We start from the raw sequence: 23,882 nt of genomic DNA, 5'->3' as shown, positions 1-23,882 counted from the left end.
CTAGGTAAAGAAAGGGCAGGGCTAGCTCCAAAGTTGAGAACTAGTCATAAATCAGCTGGATTTTACTAGAAGTAGAGACCTTTGGGCGAGCTTTCTGTGATTCAAGAAATTATGTGTACTTTGTGCTGTATCTGTGATTATGAAAGGATAGTTTTTTAGAAGGTGGCATGTTCTTCCTTTGTGGAGAGTTGATTTCCGTTAATGTCCACAAGAATTTCACTACTACTGAGATGTCAGCTTACACTCTATTCAGTCCCTTTGGCCCGGGGACTTAAACTACTTTACATTAATTTTGTCAGTAATTCTTACAACATCCCTGTGTGGGAGCTTCTTTTGACGTGAGGGATGTCAGAACTTGCTTCAGTTTACATAGCAGGTCAGTCTCTGGGATGGAAAATTTGACCCAGGATTTGTGGTTCTAGGATTAGCATGTTTGGTCCCTGAAGTGTGCCGTCTTTCAACTTCATTTCTCTCCCCTTTTCTTCCTCCTATTTTCCCTCTGCTGGAGGAAATAATATCAAGCAAATAGGGAGAGAATTGGTCTTCTGAGTGGTTAGAGACTTAGGAATTCTGCCTCTAGGCACAGAGTTTCGGATCCTTGGCTTGGAATGGAAGGAAACAGCAGAAGACTGATACTCAGTCCGTGACATGTCCTAACTGGTTTTTTGACCAATGCGTACCTTTATTTTTGCTCTTTTTTCCCCCCCTTGTTGCAAGAAGAGGAGGCCGTGAGAATTTTCTCTGTGCCAGCCTTATATGTGGGACAGTCCAGATGTTTTTAATGCTGAGCAGATACCATTACTTGCTTTGCGTTGGGGGCCAGAGAGGATGAGGTGAAGCAGCCACTTTGGGGTGGGGTTGGAAGGAGGAGGGTGGAATGTGGGAAGGAGGACGTTTCTCTGTGTTTTCTTAGTCATAGGACTCTGAATCCCAACTAGCTAAATTTAGCACAGGTTCCTGTTCAAAGCATCATTTTTTGGGGGCGGGTGGTGAGGGGAGAACGGAAAACCTTTTTGTGTATCCTGCTCCATGAAGCCAATAGGGAAGCAGGAGGAGGTGAGGTTGCCATGGAGATGGTAGCTGTGTGCAAGGGGAGAGCAGCAGGGTTTAGAATTCCAGGAAGGAAGAGAGAGTGATGTCATCAGATTCCATGGACCAGCCCAGGAACCCCTGTGAGGTTGGTGGGGAGTTGGGTGTGCGTGGGGGGTGGTGGATGGGAGTTTGTGCAAGGGAATTGTGGCTTCACTAAGGTGTGGGGAGTCCAGTACAAGCAGAGAGGTTGGTTGTGTGGAATCGTGCTGATCTGCGTTAATGCCTGCTTTTTAAACATCTGTAAATCATTCTGAATTTGCAGAATATTTTCTTTGTTGAAAGGATATAGTCATTTAACAAAGGAGCTAATCTAGATGTAGAAATAGAATACCTTTCTTGAGTTCTGTTCCCTGTAGTATCTGTGTGTGCCTTTATCCTTGTGTGTGAGGGTATTTGTGCACCTATTTGGATCTATAGTTGCCTTTGTAGGGTGCCTTTTATAGTACTGCATGCAGTTCAGTGCTTCATTAGTAATGCTTGATTGTTGTATTTATTTTTCTACAAATGGATGTGTATAAATAAAGCACAGTTTTTATTTTTTAAAAATCTGAAAGAAAATCAAAGCGTTGCTTTTGCAGCAGAAAACTGCATGCTTCAGGACAGTCGTTCTGAACATACGCGTGCGTGTCTGGACTGATGCTGAAGGGCAAATGTGTTTCTTTTGGAATGTCTGAGGGGCCAAATATTCTAAAAAACAAATACAACCGAATCTGTGCATCCAGGTGAATATTGTCCATCAAAATAGCCACTTTGACTGTGGTGATATAACCACTGCGCAAAACATAAAGAACTCTCCTTTGGAATCAGCTTCAGAGATGAGTGATGAGGAAAACATTTTTAATACCTGACACCGCATTTTTTATTTAAAAAGAATACCTAGCTTGATCAGACACTGGCTTTCTTTGAATTGGCTTTTCCTGATTTGGGGTTGTCAAAAAATCAAATCTGTGTTCAAATGATGAGCTTTTGTCCCAGTTAAGGATATTTAAAGTCATAGGTTTAGTTTCTGAAGGCATTTTCATTTTCAGACCAAGAGCTCTTAGATTATATACTTTGACAGTGGCTGCATGATTGATGAAAGCATATGAGGAAGAAGAGTGTTCTGTGGTGTGTCTGAGGGCACAGATTGAGGAGCCAGATGGGCTTAGGTCTGCACCCTGTCCTCCTGCTCAGTGACTGACCTTGGACAGTCTCGTGGTGCTTTGGTTTCCTTATGTCTAAAACAGGGATGGTAGTGCTGTGAATACCAACCTTACAGTGTGGTGCTGAGGGTAAGTAAACTAATACGAAAAACACTTAAACGTTTAGTATATGCTCAATCAGTGCTTGCTCTGGCTGTTGTCATAAATAATTATACATTTCTTTGAATTACAAAATTATGAAGTAGATGATTTCAGACACCACTGAACATCCAGGAGGGAGGGCCTTGGGAACCTGTGATTGTTCAGTGATTCCCAGATGATTGTGGTGAGCAGCCAGGTTTGAGAGCCACTGCGTTTAATCTGCTTTGAGTAAGGCCCCAGCATTAGGTCTGTCATCATTTCCTGAGATCTTACCAGAAATGCAGAGTCTCAGGTACCCTACCAAACCCACTGAATCAGAATCTGCATTTTTAGCAGGATGCCCTGCAGTGACCTGTATGCATGTTAAAATTTAAGAAACACTGATTTTCTTCTACCAATAAGGGTAACTGGGTGATAACTTCACGTTAAAAGGCAGATTGTGCTCATGCTTCTCAGTCATATTCTACTTTGTCACCCCATGGACTGTTGCCCACCAGACTCATCTGTTGATGGAATTTTCCAGGCAAGAATACTGGAGTGGTTTACCATTTCCTACTTTAAGGGATCTTCCCAACCCAAGGATCAAACCTGTGTCTCTTGTATCTCCTGCATTGGCAGGTAGATTATTTACCACTGCGCCACCTGGGAAATCCCCTCCCCCCCAAAAAAAAGATTGGATTATCTCTGTTACTCTCATTGGTAGAAGAGAAACAGTCAGGCTAAGACAGTTTGAACTTGTACTTCCCTTCCCTGTTGCCTAGCCTGGAAATAAACGCTTTTCTGGACTAAGTCACCGAGTAATGGAAAGAATAGAGTTATAATTGTGCCTCTTATTAGCTGTTTGGCCTTGACCTAGTCATTCAACCTCTCTGAATCTCAGTGTTCTCAACTGATCATGAAAGTAACACGTAGACCATGAAATAATGGAGTGAAGCTTGTTCAAGCATTAAGGTGTGATGAGATCTGATAGAGACAGCCCTTTCATGAATTCATAGTAGTTCACCATATGTTTTAGGAATTTAAGTTTGTGTGTTCTTTTTAAAAAATTGCTGTTAAAAAAAAAAAAAACCAACCCACCACAAATTCAGATGATTTCATTTGAAGTCTTCTAGGCTAGTTCCAAGCAAGCATTGACATGGCATTTATCAGAAGCTCTTTGAATTGTAATAAGCTTATCTTCTTTCTGACCAGGAAATTTATAGGATGAGAGGAAGTTTGCGGACTTGCACTGGGGACACCAGAAATAGCTGGGAGAGAGTTTAGGTCAGAGGATCATTAGTTGTAGACAGTAGGCATCGGAAGCAACAGCGAGAGTAGGAAACAGACAGGCCTGTTGTCACTCAGCCGTAGGTGAGGGAGGATTCTGAACTCAAAGTAGATAATAAAATTGTTGTAGCAGCTTTTCTCTAGAAGGTGGCACGGCGCTTTGTTTATATTATGCCTAATCTTAACATCTCTGCAGGTACAATAAATCAGCAAGGTTGAGTAATTTGCCCTAAGTCACTCAGCTAATAGCAACAGAGCTGAATCATGTTGAATAGTAATGTGAGTGATGAAATGATTATAAAAGTGAAATTGAAATAGCTATTGTATGCCAGTTAAAATACAATTTATTATGTTTGTATTGACCTTTTGGGCTAAAGGATTGACATGTTAGCCTGTCTGAAAGGAATTTTGAAATGCTGCAGAGTTATCCTTTTGGGATATATTTCCTTTATACTGAGGCTAATTTAGAGGGGTTTTTTCATTTTGTTTTTGTTTTTTAAGTCTTCAGTTCAGTGAAATAGCAGTTTCATCTGAATATCACAACATAAGAGTTGTTTGACCATGGGATTTTGACCTTGACCCATGATAAGAGATCCATTTTACATGACAGGCTAGTATAGTTAGGTGTTTATCTGTATATATGTGACCAAAACATGTTTCATGGAATAATCCTTACCCTGATTATTAAAACATGAGATACTTGGTTCTTTCTGTTTAAAAATTCTATTATAGTCCAGTATACTCATCTTAAGAAGTGTGGTCCATGGACAGCTCCCCCACGCCCCGACCCGCTGCCCCGCAAGGTGCACCAAAACCTTTTAGGAGGTCTTCAAGGTCAAAACTCATCATAACATTAAGATGTTCTTTGCTTTTCCTACTATGTTGACATTTGCACTGATGTGTAAGCAACGATGGGTCATCCTAGTGTGAATCAAGGCACCGGCACCAAACTGTACTGGTTAGTAGTCATTTTTTTTTTTTTTCACTACCACAGTCTTGCACTTAAAGGAGAAGGGGGAAAAGCCAGTTTCATTGCTTAATGACACATAATGAAATGTGTCAATATTGAGAAGATCTTTATAATGATCCAGTAATTTATAAATGAACCAGTAATTTATAAATGAGCAATGCATGATGTTACATAATCATGATAGGTAAAACAATTGTTCAAAATACAGGACAGGCCAATGGATTTTATGAAAAATTCACTGATATGCATTGCCACACTGCAACTAACTTTTAAGGAACTGTCACCTTGCAAGTTTTGATATTATATTAAGGAAGAATATCCATAGATATGTGAAAGTACTCCTACTTTTTACAAACACATATCTGTAGGAGGCCAAATTTTCTTCATATAGTTTCATCAAAATAAAATATCACAACAGATTGAAAGCAGAAGCACGTATTTTAGCCATCTTCTATTAAGTTGGCTGTGAGAGATATCTGCAGAAAAATATATGGCAGTGGCACTGTTCTCACCACATTTTTTTGTATGTTTCTGTCCTTTAAATTTATTTTTAATTGCTTTGCACTATTGTGCTGGTCTCTGCCATACATCTACCTGAGTCAGACATAGGTATACAAATGTCCCCTCCCTCTTGGACCTCCCTCCCTCCCCTGTAGATCATCACATAGCACTGGCTATCTAGTTTCCATATGGTAATGTACATATTTCAGTATACATTGTATATGTTGTCCTGCCCTCTCCTTCCCCAACTGTGTCCGCAAGTCTGTTCTTTAAGTCTGTGTCACCATTGCTGCCCTGCTGCCATCTTTTCTAGATTCCATAAGTATGTGTTAATATACGATATTTGTTTTTCTCTTTCTCACTTACTTCACTCTGCATAATAGGCTCTAGGTTCATCCACCTCATTAGAACTGACTCAAATGTGTTCCTTTTCATAGCTGAGTACTATTTCACTGTATATATGTACCACAGCTTCTTTATCCATTCATCTGTTGATAGACATCTAGGTTGCTTTCATATCCTAGCTATTGTAAATAGTGCTGCAGTAATATTGGGGTAAATGTGTCTTTTTCAGTTATGGTTTCCTCAGGGTTTAAATGCCCACTTGGGTCATGAAGTGAAGTGAAGTGAAAGTTGCTCAGTCGTGTCTGACTCTTTTCAGCCGCGTGGACTATAGTCCATGTGATTCTCCAGGGGATCTTCCCAACCTGGGATCGAACCCAGGTCTCCCACATTGCATATGGATTCTTTACCAGCTGGGTCATATGTTAGTTTATTCCTAGTTTTTTAAGTAATCTTCATACTGTTGTCCGTAGTGGCTGTATCAAAATACAGTTAATTTTTGTAAAAGCTTTCGTGTTAGCATAGTGGTTTATTGTGGGTATTTTAAAATGAATTAACAAATAGTTTTAAAACTGCAGTTTTAGTTTCTAATAGGCATATACTAATCTTTATTAACTCCCATAAACAAAAGTTCTCTGAGATCTCTAGTAATTTTTAAGAGTGAAAAGAGATTCAAAGACCAAACAGTTTGAGAACTGCTGCTTCAACTTTTGATTTTATAATAATGATTGAGACCTCTTAAATCAATCATGAATGGGTCTTGACTCAGTTTGAAAGTATACTGAGCCAGATAGGAATTGCACTGTGAAGGCAAGGAGGACTTTGCTCGATTTTACTTGAGTTGATATGGGAGAACACCCTTAGGTATGAAGTTATTTGAGTAAAGTTTAGATCTTCAAACCCATCCAGACCTTGCCTCCTGTGATGTCCCTTCTTTGTGATTCCTTCGTGCTTTTCACACTCCATTGTCAGCCTTGTACACTTGTTCCCTCTGGGCCTAATATTTACATTTTATTGCATGATTCATGTTGTGCTTGTTTACATGCCTGTCTCCCTCACTAGACTACAAGTTCCTCGAGAAAAGAATCAGTAACTTATTTGTCTTTCTGTTTCTACCATAGTACCAGACACATGAATGTCCCTCAGTAAATGTTTGTTGAGGGAATGAATAAATAGGGAGAAAAAAGAAATGAACAGGTGAGACCAGATTTTAGAGTTTTTGGAACTTGATCATGTAAGCAGTGGAGAGCCATTAGCATGGGAGTGCTGTGAGTGGTGTTTGTTGAATTAACCCTGGCCCTGGTGAGAAAACTGGGAAGAGGTGGATGAAGGCTGCTGGACCAGCTGAGAAAATGTTAGTTGTTTAGGCTTGACTCAGGTGACCCAGGCCTGGATTAAGGTGAATGCTTTTGCTGTAGGTAATGAAAGATGTTTCCTGAGGAATATTGTCAAAAACAGAAACCTGATAATATCCATTTTACCTAATGTTTGTTGCATACTTATAACATTCTGCATACTGTGTTAAAGGCTTTATGTGTATTATCTCATTTAGTTTTTACAGAATCCTTCAAAGTGTTAGCTGCTCAGTCATGTCCGACTCTTTGTAACCCCATGGACTGTACCCCACCAGGCTTCTCTGTCCATGGTATTCTCCAGGCAAGAATACTAGAGTGGATTGCCGTTCCTTTCTCCAGGGGATCTTCCCCTCCCCAAGGATCAAACCTGGATCTCCTGCATTGCAGGCAGAGTCTTCACCATCTGAGACACCATCAGTCAACCTATTGGTTCAGATAAAAGGGCCTATTTTTTTTATGGTTTTGAGTGAAAATAATACGTATTCATTGTTGAAAAATTAGAAAATATAGATAGGGGAAAGAAAAAAATATATATACCACCCTTTAAACCTACCTCAACACCAAGACGTGTGATCACTAAACATTTTGGGATACATCCTTCTAGACTTAAGAGAAAAAAAGTTATGCATATGTGTTGTAAATGCCTGAATATGAGGAAACCCTGAATATAAGTCTTTAAATTGTTTTTTCATTGAAAAGACCAGCCTACCAAAATATATAAATTTTTAGGGATGTTGATGAAATAGGCAAATGTCTTTAAAATATTGATTTTATTTATGCATGCATGCTATTCAAAGTAATATACAATATTATAATATTGTTTCATAATTATAATAATATAGTTATAACTGTAATGTATAGTAATGTTATAATTTTATTTTCTATGGGCTTTGAAGGAAAATTTATACATACTCTACTCTATCATATCTTAGAACCGCCTTGAGTTTTCAGATAGTTTTCTAGGGTATATATGGAGATACAGCACTGTTTTGAATCTATGTCTATTGTAGTCACTGTTGATTTTTTTTTAAGCTACAAGTACCCAGTCAAATAACATCATTATTGCCACATTGTATACTGTATTGCTTTGCAAAAATTCTTTTTGAGATGAGATTCATATAACATGTAAATTAACCTTTTAAAAGTAAACAGTTTGGTTTTCTTTAGTGCATTCACATGTGGTGCAGCCACCACCCCTTCTAGTTCCAAGCATTTTTATCACCCCCAGAACAACCCCACACCTGTTAAGCAATCACTTCTCCCTTCCTTCCAGTCTCTGACAACCACCAATCTGCTTTCTGCCTCTAGAAATTTGCTCATTCTTGATATTTCATATAAATGGAATTGCATAATACATGACCTTTTGTGTCTGGCTTCTTTCATATACCATCATATTTTCAAGGTTCATTCATGTTATAGCATATTTGAGCACTTTATCCCTTTTTATAGCCAAATAATATTCCTTTGTATGTATATACAATAATTTATTTGTTCATTGATGAACATTTATGTTATTTCTACCTTTCAGCTCTTTTGCATAGTGTTTACAAGTGCTTGCATGAGTACTTGTTTTTAATTCTTTGGGGAATATACCTAAGAGTGGAATTGCTGGGCCATGTGGTAGTTCTATGTTTAACTTTTTGAGGAACTGCCAAACAATTTTCTGTAGCAGCTGCACCATTTTATATTCCTACCAGCAGTGTACAAGGGTTTGTCAATTTATTTTTAATGAGGAACACAATATGATGGGGGAAAGTAAAAAGAAAATATGTGTGGCCTTCGAGTTTATTAGAGCTTTGTATCTCAGATTTTGCCTGATGGACTTATTAAATATTTAGCATCATTTCAGTACCAAGAATGAGATTTAGCTCAAGGAAATGTATCTAATCTATTTTAAGTGGTGAATAGACTGAGAAGTGAAGATCAGAGAAGTGAAAGAAGGGAAATTTAAATAGACTGTAAAATTCCTTGAGGGCAAAGGCCCCATTCATCTTTGTGTCCTCTGCATTTAATAAAATACTTGACATGTCACAGGCTGTATTAGGAGATCCCCAAGACTACCCCAGCTCCAGTGATTTGCTAGGATTTATAGAATTCGGTGTCTAGACATACTCATGGCCATGATTTATAGCAGTGAGAGGATACAAAGCAAAATCACTTTTCCCCTTAAAGGTGCATGGTGGTAATGTGCAGAAGAAATCAGGCTCTATTCAGCTTTCCTTGCAGTGGAGTCACACGGGGTGTGCTTCTCTGCTTCAGCCAGTGGTGGCAGTGTTGTCTACCGGGGAAGCTCATTAGAGCCTTAGTGGGGGAAGTTTTCTTTCTGGGGCATGGCTGGGAAGGGTTGTGCACTTAGGCACCCTCTGCCTAGCATGTGCTCGGATTCTCGACTCCCAGAAGGAAAGCAGTGTTCAGCATCAACCATATGGTTTGCATAGTTTAGCCACAGTGAGCCACTCTTAACTGGTTCTGGGAATAGAACCCTCCTGAAATCTAAGTTCCCAGGCACCAGTCAAGGCCAACCTTGGAAGCTGCCCTTTTTAAGTATAGCAGCCAGAACTGCTTTGTTCATTCTTCTCCGGGACATAGATGTTTAGTTCTTTAAAAAGTGTTGCTAGGTTCTGTGAAGAAAAATAAATGCTATAGTAGGGAACCAGCAGGGACTAGAGTATCAGACCAACCTGGATTTGCATTATCATAAACAGATTGCTTCATTTTCTAAGCCTGTTTTCTTACTGTTCAGAGATATATTATAGAGTTTTGGTGCGAATACAGAGTGATAATGTATAGAAAATATGAAACATAATGTCTGTCCTGTGTGAAATCAGTGGCTATTAGCATTTTGTTTCAGCTCATCTGTACCAATCTGGGTCCAATCAGGACAAAGAGACTAAAGTAATTTAAACAAGGAATTTAACATAAAGGATTATTTACTGTAACAGCAGATCAAAGTAATAAGGGATTAGCTTGTAAGGAGTAGAGTGAACTCTAAGGAATAACAGATGTAACAGATATACTGTAATAATGTGATTAATAGATGGTAATATATCATTAATATAAAGTTAATTTAACATTAAGTTAATATTAAATTAATATAAAAATTATAATAGCAACGAGCCCCAGGGCTGAGATAAAGCACCCCCAGAATGAACTGGTCTTTAAAAAAAAGGGATATTTGGGGTGGAAGTGGTGAATGTAACAAAGAGGTATTGGCTGTCAGTTTTCTTGTTGGGGAGGTGGGATGAATTACTTTACATTTTGTTTTATTATGGGTTTCCCTGGTAGCTCAGATGGTAAAGAATCCTCCGGCAGTGTGGGAGAGCTGGGTTCGATCCCTAGGTTGGGAAGATCCCCTGGAGAAGGAAATGGCAACACACTCCAGCACTCTTGCCTGGAGAATCACCATAGGCAGAGGAGTCTGGCGGCTACAGTCCATGGGGTTGCAAAGAGTCAGACATGACTGAGCGACTAAGCACAGCACAGCATATAGTAGTGTGAACGTTTAGTTTGCCAGTTACCCATTGCACTTTCTCCTGGGACTGTGTTGTTAGATACTACCAGGTTAGTCCTCTTATCTTTGGGTACCTTGAGCCTTGTATGGTTTGTTAAGCAGTCTCTTCCTGACTCAGAAGTGGTTGTTGCTAGGGTTGGTTTTTGTACGTAATGACATGTGGAACTTAGCTGCCTCTTCAGTTCCTGTGGTGTTCCTTTCCGTGTCCCCATTCAAAAATAGGCTACTTCAAGTAACTTGGGCCGCAAAACAAAGGTATTGAAATACCCTGCGAAACTTGATTTGCTCTTCTTCCCTAGCCAATATGGTCTAAATCAGTTTTTCCTTTTATTGTTAAATGTATGTAAGGTAATATGAAATTAGTTTTCAACTGAGAGTAGGTAAGTCAATGAAAACCTTAGTACCATTGACCAGGCTTGTTTGTTGGAGGACAGCTTCATTCTTACTTTCCTTTGCTTGATTTTCCTTTCCTCTTCCCAAATTGCCTGATGGCAAGAACTTATTTTGTTCCAGACTCAGTATTTTTCTTTCTCTTCCATTTTGTGAAGCAGGTTTGATTTTGTTAGATACAAAAGAAAGACCATAAGGTGGGTTAAATTTTTTTTTTTCCCTAATTGCTTAATGTAGGTTTCTTGTACATTTTCAGTTTTGTGCTCCTGTTCCTAGACAACCTTCATCACTGATAGAAGCCAGTAAAAAAAAATACTCTTGTGATAAATCTCTGGATGCTGAACACATGGCCTGTTAAGTGGGTGAAGCCAGGGGAGGCTGGCAGAGTTGTGTCTTCCTTAGACTCCTCAGAGTTTTATTGATCGTTGCTTATGATTTATAGCTAGTATGTTATATCACTACTGTATTTCTGTACTGAAAGCAGACTTTTTTGATCTTCAGTGTTACTAAGTCCTCTTAGTGCCTCTCTTTTAAAAAATATGCTTAAGTAAGCTGATCTATTGTACCTCCTAGGCGCAGTATTCTAGGCGATTTTAATTTGGAATGTGCAAATATGTTATTGGCCCTTTGTATGTAACTAACCGTTTAGAAATGATGTTGATGATTTTCAGAATGCATTTAGAGGAGTGGTTTTAAAATCCACTGTGTCTTTTCAGTATTCCTTGGTTCTTGACAGTGTGGAGATCCTGTCCTCTGATATGAGATCAGAGGCTATTACCCACTCATCGCCCAACCCCCACTCCAGTACACACGTTTCCAAAAGATCTTATGGAGTCTGTAGTTCTTTTTATAGATGTTAGTTGTGTTATCAGTCACATTATCTTGTTATTATTATGACTTAGAGCTCCTCAAGGGCAGGGATACCAGCACCGTACTTGTCATAAAGCAGTTGTTAAATCCACTTTTACTGAATAAATGAAGGATGCTTCTGCTTAAGTGGATTCTTCAAACATAGATGCAGGGGGAGCGTCTAAGCAGCCAGTGAAGAGTATAAAAATCAGGTTATTTTTTTCTTCACTTCTTTCAGTGTCTGTTGTACATGCACGATCCGTCACAATTACTTTATTTGTTAGTTACATATATTCATTAATCAGAAGCTTCTAAACAGGTTTAATTGTTGACCTGTAGTAAAATTCTTATGGTTAGTATTTAATTTCTTACATATTCCTTTTTTTTGGGGGGGGGGCAGCTTCTATGTCTTGGCAGTCATTTTCTAAGTCTTCCAGTCTTACTAGGTCAATAACTCTTGCTTATGGCAATACAGCTGCTAAAGCCTTTCCTCTTTGGAGTTTAAACACATCTGATTTCTATCCCATCTGTTCCATGTAATTTCATCTCCGCTTTAAATTTGTTATTAATGTATAACTCAATCACTTTGCCACATACCTGAAACTAACACAACATTGTTAGTCAGCTGTACTCCGGTATGAAATAAAACATTTTAAAAATAATACATTTCAGCAGTTATTTTTACTCTGATTAAAAAACTCTGATCTGCAGGTTTTTAGACAATTATATCAATCTCTCCCAGGACCAGTACTGGTTTGTACAGGTTGTCATGAGGTAATAGAGTACTAGGTATAGAGTTAAAAGACCTGAATCTGAAGGCAGCTCGACCACTATCATTAGCTGTTTGGCCTTCAGCAAACCACTTAATCATTCTGAAATTCGGTTTTGTCATCGGTAAAATGAGGGTTATGAAACCCATTTTCTGCATTGTGAGGACTAAATAAGATTATATGCAGGTGTTTTTGCACAAAATACCTGTTTGTATAAACCATTATGAAACACTGGTAATAGTGACTGTTTTGGTTCTTAATACATGAATGTTAGATTTTGCATATTCAAATGATTCCCATAGAGAATGCCCTGTCAACCTCCCACAAATCTCGCTCTTCTCCCTAGAGGGAGCCACTGTTGGAACTTTGCTGTCTGCCCTCCTAGATCTTCTCTGTGCAGTTGTTTATGACTTTATATCCATGTAGAACACCTCTTTTGTGTTGTGATTTGAAGGAGTAGCACACTGATTTTTTTTGCTGTCACTCCCTTCTCCAGGGGATCTTCCTGACCCAGGGACTGAGTCCCGATCTCCGGCACTGCAGGCAGCTTCTTCACCATCTGAGCCATCAGGGAAGCCCATAGGAATACCTCTTTTGTATGGTGATTTAAAGGAACAGCACGCCGACTGTTTTGATGTCATGCTAGACTTGAGCTAGTTCATTGAGATTTTTTACCTTTTGAAAAGCTTGCAGAGTTCAACAGATGATGTTGAAAAAAGACAATGGTTGATAACAGTATTTCCCTATAATTGAGGTTCTTTTTAGTTTTTCAGTGTTGCAAATAGCACCGAATTAAAAAACCTTTGCAGTTGCATTGTTAAAGTCTGTAGGAAATGGTGTTGTAAATGTATAGACTCCAGAACGAACAAGGCTCTTGGGGATTTTGGAAGGATCCCTGTTCTTTTTGTTATGGTCCAACATGCTTCTTTGAGCACAAGTTCAGGTGATTCTCTAGAGTAGATAAAGAAATCAGAGATATGAAATTACAAAAAGGTACGAGTATTTAATATTTTAATAATTATTGTAAAGTTGCTTTCCAAAAGAGTAGCCCTAATATACTTGTATTCCTACTGTTAGATGTGAAGATGTCTATTGACTCTTCTTGCCAATTTGTCATATTTTTATTTTTGCCAGTATATGGGTGGAAGGTGATACCTCAGCTCTGAAAGAATGTTTACAGGCAGCATGGTTTGTGAATATAACTGGGAACAATTTAAGTCTGTTAATAGGAAAGCAAGAGGGATAAATAAATTGTGACATAGTCATAAGATAGAAAACTAAGCAGTGGTCAAATAGTGAATATAGTGGTCAATTAGTGAAATATAGTGGCATGCATAAGTGGAGATAAATCTCAGAATATTGAGAAAAAAAGGAAATTGCTATGCAATAGGATTCATTTCTATAAAATTCAAAAACATGCAAAGTTCATGCATTTTGAAGGGACAGGTATATATACAGTAAAATTAAAAAAGAAAGCAAACCTGTGTCATTAAGTGTAGGCCACCTTCAGTGAGGCAGGACGTGTCTGAGGGCTGGAGAGTTCTAAGAGAGAGAGAGATGGGGAAGAAAGGAGAACCGCTTTGCTAAGCAGGTGGAGGAAGTCCATTTCCTCTGGCACATCTGTCTTTGCTATTAAAGTTTTTGACAATGCTCACTTATAGGAGGATTTTTTTTTTCCCTTATTAAGTGTTGTGCATTGTTGAACTCAAAGAGTATATATATAGGATAGTCTCTGGGAGTGATGAATCTTTGTTAATGATGCTTTGGGGTGTTTTTGATGACCTTCCTAATCCTCTAATTCCTTTCTCAGACAGTCTTGAAATTTATTGTGAAGGAATAATATGGCATGATTATTAAAAAGATAATTTGATAAAATGGGAAGAGCAGGGGCTTTGGAGTACAGCAGACCTGGGTTGAAAGTTTGACTTTCCCACCTGTTATCTGTGTTTTATTATCTTCTTCTCTTTGCCACTGTCTCTTCCGTTTCTCCCCATCATCTTAAAACCATGCCTGATTGATTGCTCAGTATCATCATCTTTGTCATCAGCATTGTTAAAATCTGGAGGGAATGGTGTTGAAGTAAATGTATGGACTCCAGAACGAACAAGGCTCTTGGGGGTTTTGGAAGGAGCCCCGTTTTTGTTCTGGTCCAAGCTGCAGGTGGGCTTCCCAGGTGGGCTTCCCAGGTGACTCAGTGCTACAGAATTTGCTCGCCAATGCAAGAGACATGGGTTTGATTCCTGGGTTGAAAAGACCCCTGGAGAAGGAAATGGCAACCCACTCCAGTATTCTTGCCTGGAGAATCCCCATGGACAGAGGAGCCTAATCATGGAGTCACAAAGGAGTTGGACATGACTGAGCAACTAAGTAACAACAGCAAAGCAACAGGTGTCTCCTTTGTAAAACTTAGTGTGAGAATAGCCAGCCAACATTGCCTGTTATTATTATTTTTAAATAACAAGTTTATTAACCTATAATTCACAGACCATAAATCTCACCCTTTTAAAGTGTTTTTAGTGGTGTTTAGTGTTTTGGGCTTTTCAGCAAAATCAGAGTAGTGAATCCATCATCACTACTTCCAGAACATTTTCATCACCAAGAGTAAAACACAGGACCCATTAGCAGTCACTCCCTTTACTCCCTAGACTACTGATCTTCTTTCTTTATGGATTTGCCCATTCTGAATAGCTCCTATAAATGAAATTATAATTTGTGGCTTTTGTCTCTGATTTTTTTCACTTAGCATGATATTTTAAAGTTCATCTTTGTTTTACCAATTCCTTTTTTATTGCTAAATAATACTCAGTTATACATTTACCACACTTTGCCTCTTCATTCATCAGTTGATGGACGTTTGTATTATTTCTGCTTTTTGGCTATTATGAAATAACTCTGCTGTGTACATTTGTGTACAAGGCTTTCTATGGATGTATGTTTTCAGTTTTCTTGGTTATACCTAGTGTGGAATTGCTGGATCACGTGGTCACTTTTTTTTTTTTTAACATTTTGAGGGATTTCCGAACTGTTTCCAAAGTGCATGCACCATTTTGCATTCCCAACAGCAATGTGTGAGATTCCGGTTTCTCCATATCATTGATAATACTTGTTATTGTCTGACTGTTTGACTGTAGCCATCCTCGTGGGTGTGTTATCTCATTATGGTTTTGATGTGCATTTTCCTAATGACCAACAGTGTTGAGTATTTTTTCATGTGGTTATTGGTCATTTGTATATCCTCTTTGGAGAACTTCCTGTTCACAACTTTTGCCCATTTAAAAATTTGGATTATTTGTCTAAGAGTTCTTTTATGTTCTGGAATACAAGTCCCTTGTTGGACAAAGGATTTCCAAATATTTTCTCCCATTCTGTTGTCTAACTTGATGGTATCTTTTCCTCCCCAGCTGTATTGAGACATAGTTGGCATTAACAATGTATAAGTTTAATATGTACAACTTGTTGGTTTGTTACACTTGTATATTGCAAAATGATTAATACCATAGCTGTAACTAATACCTGCATCATGTCACATAATTATCTTTGTGTGTGTCTGTGTGGTGAGAACATTTACAGCCTATTCTCTTAGCAAAGTTCAAGTATATCATACAGTCTTGTTAACTGTAATCACTGTGTGTGTATTAGATCCCCAGAAGTGATGGTGTCCTTTGAAATACTGAAGTTTTCAGTTTTGATGAAGTTCGTTTAATCTGTTTTTCCTTTGTCAATTGTGTTTTTGTAGTTATATTGAAGAAACCATTATGTAATCAAAGGTCATGAAGATTTCCTTTGTTTTGTTTATTTTTATTTTATTTTATTTTTTTATTTTACTTTACAATACTGTATTGGTTTTGCCATACATTGACATGAGTCCGCCATGGGTGTACATGAGTTCCCAATCCTGAACCCCCCTCCCACCTGTCTCCCCATATCATCTCTCTGGGTCATCCCAGTGCACCAGCCCCAAGCATCCTGCATCGAACCTAGACTGGCGATTCGTTTCTTACATGATAGTATACATGTTTCAATGCCATTCTCCCAAATCATCCCACCCTCTCCCTCTCCCACAGAATCCAAAAGTCTGTTCTATACATCTGTGTCTCTTTTGCTGTCTCACATACAGGGTTATCATTACCGTCTTTCTAAATTCCATATATATGCGTTAGTATACTGTATTGTTGTTTTTCTTTCTGGCTTACTTCACTCTGTATAATCTGCTCCAGTTTCATCCACCTCATTGGAATGGATTCAAATGTATTCTTTTTAATGGCTGAGTAATACTCCATTGTGTATACGTACCACAGCTTTCTTAAAAATATGGAATGCTTCACGAATTTGCGTGTCATCCTTGCGCAGGGACCATGCTAATCTTCTCTGTATCATTACAATTTTAGTATATGTGCTGCCGAAGCGAGCACTTGTTTTCTTTTAAGTGTCGTATGATTTTAGGTCTATGATCTGTCTTGAGTTAATTTTGTATATGGTGTAAGACAGAGTTCCAGCTTTATTCTTCAACACGTGATATCCAGGTGTTCCAGTGCCATTTGTTGAAAAGGTTATTCTTCCTTCTGTTGTTTTTCTTGGCACACTTTTTAAAACTTCGTTGATCATAACTGCAAGGGTTCATTTCTGGACTCTTAGTTGTACCTCATTGGTCTGTCTGTCTGTTCCTAAAAGTATTACACTGTTTTGATTACTGTAGCTTTGTAATGTGAGCCCTTCAACTTTATTCTTTCTCATGATTGTTTTGGCACCTATCATTTTTAAAGGCAATTATCTTTGATGTACTCTCTTTGGGAAGACAATTTATAAGTGTCCAAACTAGAGACTTAGGAATAAAAAAAAGAGAACTTGAATTGTCTATGAGTCAGCAACTGAATGTTTAATTTGTTCAGTCGCTCAGTCGTGTCCGACTCTTTGTGATCCCCATGGACTGCCGCATGCCAGGTTTCCCTGTTCTTCACCATCTCCTGGAGCTTGCTCAAAGTCATGTCCATCGAGTCAGTGGTGCCATCCGACCATCTCATTCTCTCTCATCCTCTTCTCCTCCTGCCTTCAATCTTTCCTAGCATCAGGGTCTTTTCTAATGAGTCAGCTCTTCACATCAGGTGGCCAAAGTATTGGAGTTTCAGCTTCAGCATCAGTCCTTCTAATGAATATTCAGAATTGATTTCCTTTAGGATTGACTGGTTTGATGTCCTTGAAGTCCAGTTCAGTTCAGTCACTCAGTTGTGCCTGACTCTTTGTGACCCCATGGACTGCAGCATGCCAGGCTTCCCTGTCCATCACCAACTCCCAGAGCTTAGTCAAACTCGTCCATTGAGTTGGTGATGCCATCAAGAGTCTTCTCCAGCACCATGGCTCAAAAGCATCAGTTCTTTGGCATTTAGCTTTCTTTATGGTCCAGCTCTCACATCCATGCATGACCACTGGAAAAAGCACAGCTTTGACTAGATGGACCTTTGTTGGCAAAGCAATGTCCCTGCTTTTTAATATGCTGTCTAGGCTGGTCATAACTTTCCTTCCAAGGAGCAAGCATCTTTTAATTTTGTGGTTGCAGTCACTATCTGCAGTGATTTTGGAGCCCAAGAAAATAATATCTGTCACTGTTTCCCTCTCTATTTGCCATGAAGTGATGGGACTGGATGCCATGATATTTGTTTTCTGAATGTTGAGCTTTAAGCCACCTTTTTCACTCTCTTCTTTCACTTTCATCAAGAGGCTCTTTAGTTCTGCTTCTCTTTCTGCCCTAAGGGTGGTGTCATCTGCATATCTGAGGTTATTGATACTTCTGGCAATCTTGATTCCAGCTTGTGCTTCATCCAGCCCTGCATTTCACATGATGTACTCTGCATAGTTAAATTAGCAGAATGACAGTATACAGCCTTGACATACTCCTTTCCCAGTTTTGAACCAGTTTGTTGTTCTATGTCCGGTTCTAACTGTTGCTTCCTGACCTGCATACACATGTCTCTGGAGGCAGGTAAGGTGGTCTGGTATTCTCTTATAAGAATTTTCCAGTTTGTTGTGATCCACACAGTCAGAGCCTTTAGCACAGTTAGTGAAGCAGAAGTAGATTTTTTTTTTGATTATTGAACCTCATTTATTTATTTACACATTCTTTTGAATGTCCAGCATGTGTTAGACACTGTACTTGACTGTGGGGAAATCATGATGAATAAGACATGGGGTCTATGCAGGGAGCTTAAGTTGACACCTCGCTTTCATGTTTTTGAAAGGAGTGTGGATTTTTGATGATCAAAGATGTAGATAAAATCAAAGCAGATGTACCATTAGATGGAAAGTTAACTATCTCATCATAAAAGAAGGTCCTATCCGTGAAAATTCTTCTTAACTTACCTTCCGCTAGTAGGAGTGGAAATACAAATGAATTGAAGAAGAGGATGAACATCTTTGAGGCAGCTGTATCGAGCACCTTGAAAAAACGACGGAGACACTGTTTTCTCACTTACATCTTTATGTGCGTGTGTGTCTCCTCCCGTTTTAAGGTTCCCTTGGAGGCAAGGGTCGTGTTTTATGCATCTTGCCTACTCTGTCAGTCATCTAAACAGTCCTTTCAAAATATAAGATATTGAATGTATGTAAACTGAATGACTAAATGCATCAAGGAAGCCATTAGTGAGTGCTCATACTGTATGACCTTATACTTAATCAGGGTTTGCATAGCTTCTGTTGGTTACCATTCTGGCCCTCAAGGATCTTGATTTAATGGTTAATGTGAAGATCAGACACTCGGTATGACGTGGGTGTGTGCATGCTAAGTCACTTCGGTTGTGTACAACTCTGTGCAATCCCATGGACTATAATCCGCCAGGCTCCTCTGTCCATGGGCTTCTCCAGGCAAGAATACTGGAGTGAGTTGCCATTCCCTCCTCGAGGGGTTCTTCCTGACTGAGGGACTGAACCCATGTGTCTTATGTTTCCTGCATTGGCAGGCGGGTTCTTTACCACTGATGCCACCTGGGAGGACCTACTCAGTATGATACACCTTTAAAAAAAAGGTGGATGAAATTATAAATAATATGGAAAGTAAATTGTGCAAATAACCTAATAAATTTAACACATATATGTATTAGGAGTCACTTGAGTCCATAGGATGTAGGATGGTAGAGGAAGTCTGGAACAGGGGCAAAACTGAAGGAGGGCAGACGGATAGAGGGAAGGGTCAAAACTTGTCCAGGTCAAGAGACAGTTCTTAGTAGGGGTGATGCTGTCCCCTTCCCCACGATGGTGCTTGTGGAAATATGTGAAGGTTTTTCGTTGTCCAGTGTTTGGGAGTGCTGCTGGCTTTTAGAGTTCAGGGCCAGACATGCTGGAGTCCCGTAGTGTGAAGTTAGGAATTGATCTGCCCCAAACCCCTGGAGTCCTCTGTTGGAGAGGCACTGAGAAGCAAGCATTTCGCTGGTCGAGGAGGAACACAGTGCTTCATGGCTAGTGCTCCTGAGCACACACTGGTTTTCATTTGGTTTTGGTTCTTTTGCTGTCCTGCATGCTGAACTCAGAGATGCATATAGGTAGAGTAGGGTAGAGCAGTGGCACCTTAGGAACTACTGCGGGAAGGTACGTCTGGTCATTTTGGGCGCTTCTGATGATTCTTAACACTGTCTTTTGTCTTACGGTTTTCTTTTCTTTTCTTTGTCTCAGAACGAGCCTCTGACCCCAGGTTATCATGGATTCCCAACACGGGACAGCCAGGTTGGTATAAGTTGTTTATAACTCAGATGTGGTGTGTGTGTCTTTTATCTAAGAATGCTACATGATAGGGAACATTTCCTGGAATTACTTATTTTGGAGAGTGATTTGGTTAGTTTCAGCAATGAATTTACGTTAGCAATATATAAAACATATTTCTTAACTTTAAAGGTATTGTAATCACATTTTTGAAATTGTGGATATTATAGGGGGAAAGTCACTCAAGCACAGTTGTGATTGCTTTTGTTTTTTCTTTTACAAGCTACATGATAATGTTTTTAACCTGGTTTTCTTGATGTCTCATGATTTTGTGTTGGACTTGTCTGTTTATTCCCAGCCACTTAGCCCCTGCCTGCACAGATATTTGGAGTCCCTGTGGTAATCAGCAACAAGAAAATTCCATTCTTGTTCCTGGGGGAATTCAGCCTTATGGTTTTAATCGAGGAAATTTCTGCTGCCTTTCTTTGTTAGATAGGGAGGATGATTGGAGAAAGCCCAGGCCCCATTTGTGGGTTAGAGCGAAACTGTCTCCCGCCAAGACATCCTCAGTAAGGTTTAGGGAAGGGTATAAAACACCTTCCCTGTTTGTGTGCTTTTTGGATCTGGTGAGGCGGACAGAGTTAGGGTAGAACAGGTTAGGCTGCCTCAGAAATGATGTAAGACACCTTGCCTCTGGAATTTACCTCCTGCTGTTTGGAGATATTGATACTCTTCAGGAGATTTAAAAGGGTAGCTCCTAGAAATACCTCTGAATTTCTAGCCATCATTTGTATCTTTGAATGCCTATCCACTATTCCTTATCAGTTTAGAAGTGTTGTTGATATATATCAGTTCAGTTCAGTCGCTCAGTCGTGTCCAACTCTGTGCAACCCCATGAACCGCAGCACACCAGGCCTCTCTGTCATCACCAACTCCCAAGAGTCCACCCAAACCCATGTCCATCAAGTTGCTGATGCCATCTAACCATCTCATCCTATGTCGTGCCCTTCTTCTCCTGCCCTCAATCTTTCCCAGCATCAGGGTCTTTTCAAATGAGTCAGCTCTTTGCATGAGGTGGCCAGAGTATTGGAGTTTCAGCTTCAGCATCAGTCCTTCCAATGAACACCCAGGACTGATCTCCTTTAGGATGGACTGGTTGGATCTCCTTGCAGTCCAAGGGACTCTCAAGAGTCTTCTCCAGCTTTCTTCACAGTCCAACTCTCACATCCATACATGACCACTGGAAAAACCATAGCCTTGACTAGATGGACCTTTGTTGCCAAAGTAATGTCTCTGCTTTTTAATACGCTGTCTAGGTTGGTCATAACTTTCCTTCCAAGGAGTAAGCATCTTTTAATTTCATGGTGGCAGTCACCATCTGCAGTGATTTTGGAGCCCCCAAAAATAAAGTCTGACACTGTTTCCACTGTTTCCCCATCTGTTTGCCATGAAGTGATGGGACCGGATGCCATGATCTTAGTTTTCTGAATGTTGAGCTTTAAGCCAACTTTTTCACTCTCCTCTTTCACTTTCATCAAGAGGCTTTTTATTTCTTCTCCACTTTCTACCATAAGGGAGGTTATTGATATTTCTCCCAGCAGTCTTGATTCCAGCTTGTGCTTCTTCCATTCTAGCGTTTCTCATGATGTACTCTGCATATAAGTTAAATAAGCAGAGTGACAATATACAGCCTTGACGGACTCCTTTTCTTATTTGGAACCAGTCTGTTGTTCCATGTCCAGTTCTAACTGTTGCTTCCTCACCTGCATCCAGGTTTCTTAAGAGGCAGGTCAGGTGGTCTGGTATACCCATCTCTTTCAGAATTTTCCACAGTTTCTTGTGATCCACACAGTCAAAGGCTTTGGCATAGTCAATAAAGCAGAAATAAATGTTTTTCTGGAACTCTCTTGTTTTTTCCATGATCCAGCGGATGTTGGCAATTTGATCTCTGGTTCCTCTGACTTTTCTAACACCAGCTTGAACATCTGGAAGTTCACAGTTAACGTACTGCTGAAGCCTGGCTTGGAGAATTTTGAGCATTACTTTACTAGCATGTGAGATGAGTGCAATTGTGCGGTAGTTTGAGCATTCTTTGGCATTGCCTTTCTTTGCGATTGGAATGAAAAGTGACCTTTTCCAGTCCTGTGGCCACTGCTAAGTTTTCCAAATGTGCTGGCATATTGAGTGGAGCACTTTCACAGTATCATCTTTCAGGATTTGAAACAGCTCAACTGGAGTTCTATCACCTCCACTAGCTTTGTTCATAGTGATGTTTTCTAAGGCACACTTGACTTCACATTCCAGGATGTCTGGTTCTAGGTGAGTGATTACACCATCATGATTATCTGGGTCGTGAAGATCTTTTTTGTACAGTTCTTCTGTGTATTCTTGCCACCTCTTCTTAATATCTTCTGCTTCTGTTAGGTCCATACCATTTCTGTCCTTTATCGAGCCCATCTTTGCATGAAATGTTCCCTTGGTATCTCTGATTTTCTTGAAGAGATCTCTAGTTTTTCCCATTCTGTTGTTTTCCTCTGTTTCTTTGCATTGATTGCTGTTAAAGCCTTTCTTATCTCCTTGCTGTTCTTTGGAACTCTGCATTCAAATGGGTATATCTTTCCTTTTCTCCTTTGCTTTTCGTTTTCCTTCTTTTCAGCTATTTGTAAGGCCTCCTCCAACAGCCATTTTCCCTTTTTGCATTTCTTTTTCTTGGTGATGGTCTTGATTCCTGGCTCCTGTACAGTATCACGAACCTCCATCCATAGTTCATCAGGCACTCTATCAGATCTAGTCCCTTAAATCTATTTCTCACTTCCACTTTATAGTCATAAGGGATTTGATTTAGGTCATACCTGGAGGGTCTAGTGGTTTTCTCCACGTTCTTCAATTTCAGTCTGCATTTTCAGTCTTATTTGGCAATAAGGAGTTCATGATATGAGCCACAGTCAGCTCCCAGTGTTGTTTTTGCTGACTGTATAGAGCTTCTCCATCTTTGGCTGCAAAGAATGTAATCAATCTAATTTCGGTGTCGACCCTCTGGTTTTGTCCATGTGTAGAGTCTTCTCTTGTCTTACGGCTGTCCAAAGAAGTCACCATTATTAGACTTGTCCAATAATGCTCATTAACGGATGTGCATTATCAGAATGCTAGACCAAGGGGCTGACCTAGTTCGCCTTCCTAGAACTTAATTAAATCTTATCAAAACCCCTGAAGCTGAGCTTAAAAACCAGGATGGCACCGTAATCAACAATCACTATTTGAGTGCCCTCCAGATTTGGAAGTTTTGGCTGAGTTCTTGCATTTCTGGTGTTGAGTTGGCATCAGAGTGGTCCAGGTAGGGTATGGCGAAAAGGGGGGAAGAGAAAGTGCTGTTCCTCTCTGTTCATCTCCCAGTGGGAACCCCATTGGCACTGAAGGCCGTTCCTTGTGGGAGCTTTTGGTGAGCAAGATGGTCAATTACCCCAGACTTAAAGATAATGTAGAAGGTCTTCCTGTTTTCTTTCTGGTTTAGATTTGCCCTAGAGCTTCTGTAAGCTGTGAAATTCATGTCCTTTGATAGCAGTTCTATATCCTGGCCATATAACAGAAAAAGTACCATTGCCTGGAGATCTAGGCCCCAGAGATTCTGATTGAGTGAGTCTAAGATTGGGCTTAACCATTCAGGTATTTAGAAATTCCTCCAGGTGATTTTTTCAGCCAAAATAAAAAAACTACAACCCTCTGGGCTGCTTTGAAATGAGTGAAATTTTCTATTTCACCCTGTACTTTCCACCTAGGACCTTGAAAACATAAGGGATCGTGGTCAGTCTCTGAATCTACTTTTGTATACTAACTCAAATATTTGCTTATAAAATGTTGCTTATTTTG

At 39.6% G+C, this 23,882-nt stretch overlaps 1 protein-coding gene and 1 non-coding gene across 4 annotated transcripts in view; one reads left to right on the top strand and one right to left on the bottom strand.

Moving 5' to 3' along the window:
* RBFOX2 (RNA binding fox-1 homolog 2) overlaps positions 1–23,882 on the top strand; it is a 289,442-nt gene that overhangs the window by 66,694 nt on the left and 198,866 nt on the right. For all 3 annotated transcript variants that reach the window (XM_052641136.1, XM_052641135.1, XM_052641134.1), the window contains exon 2: positions 19,989–20,039. In XM_052641136.1, the coding sequence (XP_052497096.1) occupies positions 19,989–20,039 (51 nt within the window). The remainder of the gene's footprint in view (positions 1–19,988; positions 20,040–23,882) is intronic.
* LOC128049069 (U6 spliceosomal RNA) lies at positions 16,635–16,741 on the bottom strand. The gene has a single exon (XR_008199442.1). It is a non-coding gene; the product is annotated as a U6 spliceosomal RNA (small nuclear RNA).

Source organism: Budorcas taxicolor, chromosome 5 (assembly GCF_023091745.1).
Source record: "Budorcas taxicolor isolate Tak-1 chromosome 5, Takin1.1, whole genome shotgun sequence".
NCBI classification, from domain to species: Eukaryota; Metazoa; Chordata; class Mammalia; order Artiodactyla; family Bovidae; genus Budorcas; species Budorcas taxicolor.
The sequence above is the reverse complement of the archived record's forward strand: the minus strand, read 5'-3'. Positions and strand labels throughout refer to the sequence as shown.